Here is a 12,806-nt window from a genome sequence, read left to right on the forward strand (position 1 = left end):
CCCCCCCACACACACACACACACACACACCATCAAGGATTTTTATAACTTTGGATTAAAATTTACTTGTCAATTTTCAGGCAATATTGTGAAATTAACTTCAACCTCCCCCCCCCCCCCCATATTTTTTTTACGATGCTGCGTGCCTGATTCATTTTGCTTTTAATTCTATGTGTCCATTGTTTTTAAAACAGATTACGTCTGGAATTATCGGTATTAATACAATTCTATTGATCACTTTGTTGTTACAAAGGCCTTGGGGAAAAACACTGTGAAATATACCTTTTTCAAGTCCAAAATTAATACAATCCATTGGATATTTGTTAAGTTTCAGGTAAATGAACAAGGCTTATATAAAATTTTGTTGAAATAAAAAAATTAATATCTCAGCAAAAATGGTTGCTATGACAACCAATATACCTTGCATTGTACAGTCAAAAATTCAATAAAACAATAGATTTTTGAGCCAACTTTTTTAGAGACGTAACACAATCAGGTATAAGGTCTTTCATATGGAAAGAAAAATAAGTGTTATATTTCTATTAGGGCATAAATAAAATCAGTTAAACAACTTTTTGTTTATTGTTACTAACCTGACTAAAATCACAATTGTTCATACTCAGCTACAATTTCGATAACCTACGTAATTAATGAGAGGTCCAGAATATTTGTCATCTACATGTAGGTGCATCGATTACTCTCTAATGACAAGCTAAATTCTATTGAAATTCGTATTTAATCAGTTGACATAATCTGCAGTTGGATCTAATTTAAATATGTATACGCCTTTATCTACAAACAAAATACCAAAAAATTCAATTTATTTTTAAGAAGTATAATTTCTTTTTAAAAAAATGTAAGTATGAAGAAGGAGTTCATATTTGATATACTGGGTTTATGAAAACAATGATATTGATCGTATTAGTTGGATGGATTTCTTGGCAGGGTATATGGACTCACATTCCCTGTCAAAGTTTATATTCTCCCGAGCCGTTAGGGAATGTGAGTCCATATGCCCTGACAAAAATACATGTAACGAATATGTTCTACTGCAGAGCGATCAATGTTGAAATCGGACAATCAAGAGAGGTGGGGGTGGGGTGCGTTAAGAAAGAACAAGAGGCCCACAGGTCCTATCGGTCACCTGAGTACTAGTGAAAAATTATCACTACTCCCAAAGGCTATGAAATGTAGAAAAAATCCTGTTCTGAATATCTACGCTAAATTTTAACATTTAGCAAAATATAAAACAAGATTTAGTTTTACAACTTCAATGCCCTCATAAGCACTGATGAAAGGCCTCACATAATATAATAGGTGTCCTAACATTAAAAGATATGACTAATTTGGACCCATCCTAGAGTAAAAACCCTGGGTTGTGAAATTCACCATTTTTTGTACATATTTTTCTGCTATTCATTAGTATGCATTTAGATTTTATAAAATATCAGCAAACGTACACATAAACCCTATATACTAAGTTTGACCCCACCCTGGGGTCAAAACCCCTACCCCGGGGATGATGAAATTTACAATTTTGGTAGAGGCCTTCCTGTTTTACATCTTAATGCATTTAGTTTTTATTAATGTGCGATTCTTGAGAAGAGTTTTGAAAATTGGTCAATTTTGGGCAGTTTTTACCCGCTCCAAGGACCCAGGGATGCAGGAATCCTGAAATTTACAATTCATGTCTCCCTTGTTCCAAAGATGCTTCATACCAAATTTGGAAAAGAATTAGAATGATAGTTATAACGAAGAAGTTAAAAAATGTCTATTAATCACACATTTAATAACAGACCATTTTGGCCCCACCCTGATACCAAAACCCTTACACCTGGGATCATCAAATTTACAATTTTGGTAAAGGACTACCTGTTCTTTCTAAATATTTATTTAGTTTCAATTTAATATCAATAACACTAAAGAAGACGTTATTTAAGTGTTTTATACATAAACACTATATAACAAGTTTGGTCCCGCCCTGGGGTCAGAACCCCTACTCCAGGGATCATGAAATTTACAATTTTGGTAGAGGTCTTCATGCTCTGCATCACCATACATTTAGTTTTTCCTACACATGTGCAGTTCTTGAGAAGATTTTTGAAAATTAGTCAATTTTGGACAGTTTTTGTTCCGCCACTAGGGCACCAGGGGTACTGGAGTCCTGAAATTTACAACTTATAGTCTACTCAGATGACCTAAAATGCAATTATACTTTACAGATTTCACCTATATCATATATGAAACAAAATTAAAGATGCATGCAGTAACCCTGGAGCAAGAATTAAAGAGTTTACTGGCAACATTTATTCATTTCTAAGTATAGATATTGTATATCCACTATGTGAACCATAGGACCCTTCCTAACACAAAAGTTCCCGACCCGGGGTACATTAATGATATATTTTTCTCTTCTCATTACTATGTACCGAGTTTGGTGCTTGATGTGAAAGAGTTGAAAAGACAATTTTAACACATTTCACGGTATGAGTTCATATAAAGTATACTATTTCTCAAAATGTCACTTATTTGACCATGAATATATTTTGTACAATATTTTTATAATTATACACTTCATGAGGGTTTGCGATAATGATGTAAGGGCCCCTCTGTGTCTTTTTTGTATTACTAGTATATACACGTCGTCAAAGAATAACAATTCTTTAGGAACTCAATTCTTCACAAGTCAAGGGTTATTGATTCGTAGTGCGAGGTACATTGTAACCCTTGACTTGTGAGGATGAGGAACTCGGTGTTATAATTTATTTAGCAAAAGTAGTCAGGGAAGTATTGGAGTCTATATATAATATGAAAGTTCATCATAAAGCTTTTTGAAAAAAGAGCATGGCATTCAATTCGACCAATCGCTCACCCAAGTGTGCTTTCTGTCCATTTCCATATATCCTTGAATAAACAATTAAAGAGATATTGTGTGACTGTGGGCATAAGTACCCACTTGTATTTGATATTTGCTTTAGGACTTTAGAATTAAAGGCAGGAAGAACATCATTGACACCAGACAGGGAAATACGGAGAACTTGTAATGTGGAAGTTATCTAAAAGTATCTTTCGGAGATATAGTTTCAAGAGATTTACAAACTGGTTTTAATTATGCACGTGTAACAAATAACATGCATACATATTATTCACTTCAAAATGGCTTCATCCTATTTGTTAAATTTTGAAGGGGACCAGACGCTTTTCTCTTCCAAAGTACAATCGTAAGACCCAGCTTATAGTCGATAGTCCCATAATAATCTTATAGTCGATAGTCCCATAGTAATATTATAGTCGATAGTCCCATGGTAATCATATAGTCAATAGTCCCATAGTAATCAGCCTGTGCATGCTTCCGAACGTGCACCATCAGTTTTCTGGATTTTTGTTTTGGCTATCCCTGCAGCTATTGAATTGAAAATACATACACTTATACTTATGAGATACAGATTGAGTTTGGGCTCTTGACCCAATTTTGAATGAGTTATGATCCTTAAACTTTGTAAATAATGCTTTTTGTGATGCTTGTCATCACAATATCTAGTGTGTAAATAAAATGTACATGTATCTTAGAATTGAAAATGTCACGAGAGATTGAATATTTAAGCTAGATACAAATGTTGGTCAATGCCGTTGTTTTTTAATTGGACCCATCAATGTACATGAATATGTTAACATGGATGACATTCTTCCTGTAAGAGATTGAAATGAATGTTGAAATAATATCATTTCTGTCTGTACCACTAGTCATTCATATTTACAACCGCCGCGGTGGCCGAGAAGTTAGAGCGTTCGCCCCGCATGCGGAAGGACCGGGGTTCGAATCCCGCTGCGACACACCTAAGTCGTTAAAACTGGTACAGGTAGTGACAGTTCCATCGCCAAACGTTCGACATCAGATGTGAATGTCACGGGTCCTCGGATATGACCTTAAAAACGGATGACCCGTGTCACAGTAGGTGTGACACGCTAAAGAACCCTCACTGCTCAATAGCCGTAAGCGCCGAACATAGGCCTAAATTTGCAGCCCTTCACCGGTCTTGGTGACGTTTCCATATGAGTGAAAAATTCTCGAGTGAAACGTTAAGCAAGATACAATCAATTATTTTTTTTTATAAAATAAGCTTTTCTTTCCCCTCAGTACACTATATGTTTGTGAGTAACCAAAAAAAATCATCATGCAATGTGAACATTTTTATTTAAATGAATATTTATACCATGTATATAACAGATAAACGAACGGCAAAGATAACGAACAGTGACCAATGTCTGAATTCCCACAAGATATACAAACTAAAGAGCTGGGCAAACACTGACCCCCAGACACACCAGAGGCGGGGTCAGGTGCCCAGGAGGAGCAAGCATTCCCTGTCGAGCAGCCACACCCGCCGTGAGCTCTATTGTCTTTATCAGGTAAACGGTGTTATCCATAGTCAAAATCAGTGTGTCAAACGGTATGAAACACGTCAGACAGCATTGATCCAATGAAAGTATGATGTATGAATTTAAAAGTTATTATTCCAGGTGTTACCAACAAATCCTTTCTGAAAGTTTCTATGGTGAGAATATTAGTCATTCAATATCTAATTTCATTCTCAAGTAAACAGAAGTTACTTTTATCATTACCCTATCAATATTTCTACTATCAGATGCACAGTACAAATTTCATCTATTTTTGTCGATTCTCATCAAATACACTATCATTGATCAGAAATGGAAGATGACTACTACACTCAGAATTTAGTACAGAATGAAGATACAATGCGGATAAAAACATAATGTGAGAAAAATTAAAGATTTTCAAACAATTTGTTCTTAGTATCATGATTTTAAACTCAGAATAATGGACTTTACACAAAATAATATCGATATCAATAAAATGGCAAACCTAAAGTATATCCTGCACTTTTTTTTTCAAGTATATGTGTCATTCATAAGATATGCATTGTCACCTTTTTGGAGACCGGAGTTTTTCAACACTTGGGGTTGACCTTCCATGGCTACATATTCATCTAGCTTTTCACCTTTGTTCATGTCAATGTAACCGCTGGTAATTTTAGACGCCGCAGGAGCATCTGGCATAACCGAAATATTGAGATTTCGATTTGTGCTGGCCTTTCTTAGTAGCACTTGTGATTCCAGATTGTCTTGCTCCATATTGACGCACTGGGGATGTACTTTCTCGACACTCTCTGTTGTTTCTTTGGCGAGAGATACTGGGGTAGCATAATTGTTTCTGTCAGCCATGTGTTTGTGTTTGGTTGGAAGAGTCGTATATTTTGTCCTCTCCTTTACTGACTGGCTAATTGATTCATACTTTCCAGCATTGCTCTTTCTGTTATCTTCTGGTGTTGAGGGAACCATGATGTCGTCGATTTCGCAGTAAGTATCGACATGGTCTCTGGCATGCAGTACAACACTCTCTCGTTTGGTGACCTTTTGCTTTCTTTTCCATCTGATCTGCACAACGATGACAACAATAAGTAACAATATTACAAGACTACCGATCCCGGATATGACAATAATATTCACATTATCAGTCATCTGAGCACCATTCACGATTTTAGCTTCAATTTCCGTGCCTGTCGTTAAATGTTTTGTGGTGGTGGTGTCATTCCAATCATTGTACATTTTAGTTTGTTGCTTCTTCATTTTCACAGTGGAGTTGATAAAAGATTCCGTCGTTGTGGTTGGTAGCGTTGTATTTGATGTCAGTACTCTGGATTGAGATGCTGGACTTGGACTACTACTCTGACCAGCTTTAGAAACAAAATACGAACAAAATGAATATGCTTTATGTCGATTTTCATCAAAAGGTAGAATTCAATTTTGTTTGAACATGTGTTACACTCTATGAACTTACAGGTGACTGGGTCTTTGCATCCGGAGGCTGGGTTACACCAGTCTTTAGGACAGTCACATTTGCTCAGGCATCGTCTCCCGTACCAAGGATATCCACAAGTGTGCCTACAGTCTGGTCCAAAGTATCCAACTGGACAATCTATAAATAAAAGTCTAGATATTAGAGGAGCTCAAAAATGCTTAAAATCACAAAGAATTGGCATTATTCACATAAAACAAGCTTTAATTTTGCTTCTCCATCCTACCGACACAAGCGCCATCTTTGAGATGATAATCGGCACAACAAACTAAAGATGTGGATTCTTCCAATCTGCGAACCAAAGAGTAAAGACTGAATTTAATTGTGTGTATGACTTTGAATAAGAATTTCATAGAATATATTGAAAAAGATTTTACTTGTACTCCAATATGCACAGTATTTAAAGTACATGTATGTTCTCTTATGTCTTCGGTCCTTATATTTCTTACATAAAACATATGGTCGTTATAACGATCTAATTTACCAAGACAAACTGCCATTGAGTCAAATGATGTCTGACGTGCTTCATACCAATTGTTAGGCCGTTCTTTACACACTGATTTTGACAACGAATTACTCTGTTTACCTGATCAAGATATAGGGCCCAGGCGGGTGTGACCGGTTGACAGGGGATGCTTACTCCTCTTAGGCACCTGATCCCACTTCTGGTACATGTATGTCCGGAGGTTCGGGTTTGCCCTACTCTTAATTTTGTATTCTTTACAGGAGTTATGAGATTGATCATTGTTCGTTATATTCGCCTTTTCATGAGTTTATCATTCGTATTATCTTAAAATCATATATATATATATATATATATATATACATGTAACTTACTTGCGACAGCCTTCCAGATCAGTTGAAAATAATATCAGCAATAGAAAATAATTCGACATTTCTGATCAAGTATAGTAGCCGAAGCGAGGGAAGTACAATATGACTGACTTGGTAGTATACATTGTACAAGTAAAGATCACTTCATACGAACCCACTTCCCGCTCTTAAACTTGATGATACACAGTTACATCCATATACCAGATTTAGCGACTCTAGTCCAAGGCGTTTCCTCTAACATTTCCACAGGAAACGCCCATTAAGAAATGATCATAATTGTTTCCGGGTTATTGATTCTTTTCGAAAATCATTTTCTCAAGAATGTAATTCTAATTTCTCAGTGAAGCATTTGAATTGATTTCTCGAAAATTAAATGTATGTATAACAAATTCGTCTTATTTCATTTAGATATAAATTGCTGAGGACACGTTTAGTTTGATTTCAAAACGATTATAATTCTGAACTCACCCATCACATGCTGAAGTAATTGGAATCTTACACAGAAACAAATGAAGAACATGGCCTATCATGGCAGCTGTTTGACTTCCTGTAAAGAAGTAAAAGACGTAGACAATATCTTCATTCACTTACATTTACATATTCTTCATTTTTATTTCACGACATGGGCTTAAGGATAGATTGTTTATCCATTGTTCAAAAGATACAAACAATATTTATGTTCCGTATATGTTGGCGCACTTTTGGTTAGCATCATAAAATTTGATTCCGAGTGTTATTGATGGGCCCATTGGAATTGGCGAAAGAAAGTGTAGCAACATACATGTATTTTATTACAATTCAGTGATACTAATCATTGATTCCATCTTCACGTATCAAATCTGAACCGCGTTCACACGGACATTAGTTTACTTCGAATTTAAATTTAAGGGACTTCCCGTGGGGATCCGGGTTAGAATAGGTCCTCAGCACCCCTTGCTTGTCGTAAGAGGCGACTAAATGGGGCAGTCCTTCGTATTAGACCGAAAAAACCGAGGTCCCGTGTCACAGCAGGTGTGGTACGATAAAGATCCCTCCATGCTCAAAGGCCAATAAGCGGCGAGCATAGGCCTAACATTTGCAGCCCCATTTAGTTGCCTTCTACGACAAGCAAGGGGGTACTGAGCACCTATTCTAACCCGGATCAGGACTAATTTCAGAAGATGCAAGATATACCGTGGAAAACCTTACAAATATTACAAACATTGATTCATCAGCTGTTTTCACCATTCTAAAAGAACAGTTAAAGCTTCGGAAAGTTGCGCTTGGTGGGTCTCCCCCATCTAGATACAGAATAGGGATCATGGGTTAGAAGAGGTCCTCAGTACACCATGTTTGTCGTAAGATGCAACTTAATGATTTGAACATATTTTATTGTATAAATATACAAAGGGATTGGTTTCAAGTTCTAACAACTTAGAAGATATCTCCCATATACAAACTATATTATGTTATACATGTACAAATAAAGATTGTCCTACCACAGGAAATATAATATTCGTTATAATATACAATCATGATATTATACAATATATGTTTAGATTCATGTAAGTATATAATCAGGCATAAAATGCAAAACTTATTTTTAAAATATGATATATAGGTCTGATTAAAATCTGGTAAGAGTTCTTAATAAACTTCTGAACTGCTCTGAAAACATAAAAATTTACATCATTTGAAAAATATTCATTTCCCCATAATAAAAGGTGGGTATCGACAATAGCAATATCATTTAATTGAAGCAGTTCATTGAAAAAACAACTTCCTGCTTGAGTATATCTTTTGCATACAAAGGAGATTGATTGATTGATCTTTTCCGCCACACTCAACAATTTTTCAGTTATCCGATGGCGCCCAGTTTTTATTGGTGGAAGAGAGAACCCAGATACAATGTACCTGCGAAGAGACCACCGACCTTCCGAAAGTAAAATAGGAAACTTTCTCACTTACCGGCGCGAACGGGATTCAAACCCTCGACGACAGAGGTGAGAGGCCGTGTGATTTTGAGCGCGATGCTCTAACTACTCGGCCACGGAGGCCCCCATGTATGCAAAGAAGAAATGATGGACATCTTCAATATGACCACATACAATTTGGAGAGGCAATGAAGTTTTTACGATAAAGATCATTATTTAAAATGCAAGAATGTCTTAATGGAATGGCCCCTTGGATGAGACCGAAAAAAACCCCACACCCAACAATTAACCCGAGGCCCCGTGTCATAGCAGGTGTGGCACGATAAAGATCACTCCCTGTTCAAAGGCCGTCTATACATAGGCCTTAATTTTGCATCCCTTCACTAACAGTGGTGACATCTCCATATGTATGAAACATTCCCAAGCGGTGCGTTAAACAATACACAAACCAACCAGGAGGAAAAAAACGTTCATATAGAATTGACCACCCACTTTTCTTGTTATTACGAAGACTGTGATTAGCGGTTATTAATGAGATCGCTACTGCTAGCGAAACTTGGATTTCTTTATTTTATTTTTTACTCGCGATCGATACTAAATAAAACGAGGATTGGATCTGCGAAATTGACCAAGGGCATACGAAGATGAATCGAGGTGATTCTGTTAGATATTCCCCCTCTTTTTTTTTTAATTGGAATACTGTCATTCGAAGGATTAATCAATAGATTGTTGAATAGTTTATTATGTTTATTTTATTACCTATCATTGGCCCAAATGCTGTCTGCAACGTGTTTCATACCGATTTTTAGGCTGCTCTTGGCACACTGATTTTGGCCACGGCTAACTCCGTTTACCTGATCAAGATATAGGGCTCACGGCGGGTGTGACAGGTCGACAGGGGATGCCTACTCCTCCTGGGCACCTGATCCCACCTCTGGTGTGTCCAGGGGTCCGTGTTTGTCCAACTATCTATTTTGTATTGCTTATAGGAGTTATGATATTGATTACTGTTCGTTATCTTCACCTTTCATAATAACAATTGTTTGTAATTCATTTAATAAGAAACAAATATACATAATTAAAGAATTTTTTGATCTACATGAAAAGCGAAATACGAAGGAGCTCTGTTCTTTTTTTTTTTGGGGGGGGGAGACAAAATTACATTCTGACATATTGATAATTGACCCACTGTAATACCATATTTAAATATTTTTTGGAATAATATCTTCTGGTATTTAAATTGTGATACTTCAACATTTTATTCCATCAATTTCGTTAATTTCTGTGACAGGGCAGATTTTGACTCTTCGTGGGGGAAGTAAAATCTAATGCGCATTCGTGATGTCGTCAAACGTCATACATATGTAATTAGCGTATTATATCTGCCATATCAATCATTATTACTAAAATCATGGGATTAATTAAGATGTACACAAAAGTGCCCAAAATTGTGATTTAGGTCTATCAACCTTAAGAAAAATTATCAAAACGATAAAAAATTTACGACCAATTCAAAATATCAATCGGTTATTTTCCTTCTTGATACATGTATACAATGAATACTCTTTCCTCTATAACAATGAAAAATCTATATTGCTTACCTTTACTGACCATTCTATTCATTACGGGGTGCTCTGTCTTACAGTCTCTACAATGTCGACGTTAAATTAAATTAATGTGTGCAGAGAAGATTTTAAATTAGATTTCCGCGTGCGAAAATAAAAAGTACTTGAACATATACACTGTACATATAGAGTAACTTAGCGTAGGCAAGGACTCCTCAAATCGCTGCATCCCCTCGCAAATGGCTTATTGTAGGGGAAAAACAACAACAACCAAACCAAATAAAAAAACAACAACCCAGGGAATTTTGCATTTCCAGAGTTGTGGAAAACTTTTCTAGATAGCCAGTCATTCGGCCTGACAAGAAGGCAACATAAGCCAGTCCGAAATCTAAAGTCACAAAATAAAAATAAAAAAACCACCAAAAACTACACAACATTTATTTACTTTATTAAACATCTTTATACTTCATAATTACATTTACTCAGTCTCCATTTCTATGCTAGTGAAATCTCCACACCTCTTCGGTGAAGAACAGAATTTTCATGATCTGTTACATGTATAGAAGAGTACTTGTAGTTTGTTGAGCCGACATTAAAATTTTCACCATCGAATTTCAGCCATTCCCGCCTCTCTGTCCAATTGTGTTTGAATTCTCTTTGTCGAGATCTTTCGTATTTAAACTTAGCTGCAATAATGTAGCCCTATCCAATTTTTTTTTATTCTGACGTTTTTGGGATAGGGCTACAATTCCATAGGATTTCCGTAATGGTGCAAAATAATTTTATGAATAACCGATAATAAACTCTGTGTATTAGTCCCAAATGTTGTTTACACCAAAAGGAGTACCAACTTTGTGCTCGGGCATGTCTAATAAAGGTGTTTTTCATTAAATATAATGTACAGCATGCAAAATTCTTCGTCTGCTCCGCCATGCTTGTTATCGCGAGATCTCGTAGGTGGATCTAATGAAAAACTTAAACATTGACAATCAACGCGAAAATGTAATTACTCGAGCCACTTCGACAAAGAAAGGAAAATCATATTGTTGCAGAAAGAATTTACACTCTGCTGTTCGGTTTTTAACTTGATATTAAATTCAAACCTTTTCAATACCGACGAAATAGCTTTCGCCTCCATACTTGTCCATTGATGTAAATACTACCTTATATGGCATATGCAAATGACTTGACAATCGGAAGTTGAAACTTCAGTACATCAAACATGGCGCACGAATATGAATGGAGAAATTGGAATTTATCGAAATTGTTGAAAACGGAAGAATAGAGCCTCACTAATCTTAAGTTGCAGGTTGTAAATTTATATATTGACTAAGAAACATAGAATATCATTTTATTTACGTAAAGAAAGTCAGGAAATGTTTAGAATGAGCGCAAATATTGCGGGAGTGAATCACTCCCGCATTTGCACCATAACGGAGATCCTAAGGAGTTGTAGCCCTCTCCCTAAAAAAAAAACAAAAACAAAAAAAACGAAAAAAGAATCAGAGAGGGCTACATTATTGCAGCTAATTTAAACTTGTCTTCATCTGTTAGTTTATGTTTTTTAAGTGGTTTCCCTCCAGCTGTAAATTTAATGGGCCACGCGGCCATGATGGTTTCGCTTTAATCAGCCTCGATCTCGTTTAAGGAAAAAGTATTACGCAATCGCATTTTAGTTTTATAAGATAATTGCGCTGAAAAATGCGCCGATGCTTACAGGAAACTAAATATTAAAAAAAAACACAAAAAAACACACACACACACACAAAAACAACAACAAAAAAACCAACAACCCAGGCATCTTCTCCTGAAGTTGTACCAGTGTACCATGTTTGACGTCTGTCAAGCAAAGAGTTCTCAAGATATTGAACGGACAGTATATTCCTATGTCCAGTTTGACCCTTGACCTTTGACCATGTGACCTCAAAATCAATAAGGGTCATATTCATCTGAAGATGTACTGGTGTGCCAAGTTTGATGTCTGTCAAGCAAAGGGTTCTCTAGACATTGAATGGTCAGTATATTCCTATGCCCAGTTTGACCCTTGACCATATGACCTCAAAATCAATAGGCGTAATCTACTCCTTAGGATATACCAGTGTGCTAAGTGTGATGTTTTTCAAGCAAAGGGTTCTCAAGATATTGAGCGGACATTATATTCCTATGTCCAGAGTAGATTGACCCTTGACCTTTGGACTTGAAAAACATTAGGGGTCCTCTTCTACTCATAACCAACCCACATATGAAATATCATTATCATCAAGTGAATGGTTCTCAAGATATTGAGCGGACAACACATGGTCTACAGACCGACCGACCGACAGTTGCAAAACAATTTGCCCCCTCTTTTTCAAAGGGGGGCATAAAAATGTAACATCCTTGATAATCTAGTGTTAGAATATTTTAAAAATGCAGTTTGACCAATGGCTATTTTATTTTAAAATACACCATGTACTTTGACTTAAAAAAAAAAGGGGGGGGGGGTTGCTATGAACGTTTCGTTTATGTCCCAGTAATCTCGCAATTGCTCGCGAGACTTTTGCATTTTCTTACCAATGACGCACAAGAGTCATCAAAGCGCGATATAACTCTAATGAGCTGGTAATGAGAAGTATTT

The 12,806-nt window shown here is 36.3% G+C and overlaps 1 protein-coding gene across 5 annotated transcripts; it reads right to left on the reverse strand.

Annotated features, from left to right (window-relative positions):
* Nucleotides 1-4,177: 4,177 nt before the first annotated feature.
* On the reverse strand, nt 4,178-11,928 carry LOC125678168 (uncharacterized). Of its 5 annotated transcripts, XM_048916407.2 has the most exons (7): nt 11,293-11,928; nt 10,226-10,272; nt 7,180-7,258; nt 6,104-6,168; nt 5,860-5,997; nt 5,556-5,755; nt 4,178-5,456 (listed from the first exon to the last, which is right to left on the reverse strand). In XM_048916407.2, exons 1-7 carry the CDS (start codon nt 11,325-11,327, stop codon nt 4,911-4,913), a joined length of 1,110 nt encoding a protein of 369 aa, XP_048772364.2. In that variant the 5' UTR covers nt 11,328-11,928; the 3' UTR covers nt 4,178-4,910. The 5 variants fall into 5 exon arrangements, with proteins under 5 accessions (XP_048772364.2, XP_048772361.2, XP_048772362.2 ...); XM_048916404.2 differs by having other exon boundaries at nt 4,178-5,755; nt 11,293-11,926; XM_048916405.2 differs by lacking the exon at nt 11,293-11,928 and having other exon boundaries at nt 4,178-5,755; nt 10,226-10,638.
* Between the last annotated feature and the right edge of the window lie 878 nt (nt 11,929-12,806).

Source organism: Ostrea edulis, chromosome 2, assembly GCF_947568905.1.
Source record: "Ostrea edulis chromosome 2, xbOstEdul1.1, whole genome shotgun sequence".
Classification (NCBI taxonomy): domain Eukaryota; kingdom Metazoa; phylum Mollusca; class Bivalvia; order Ostreida; family Ostreidae; genus Ostrea; species Ostrea edulis.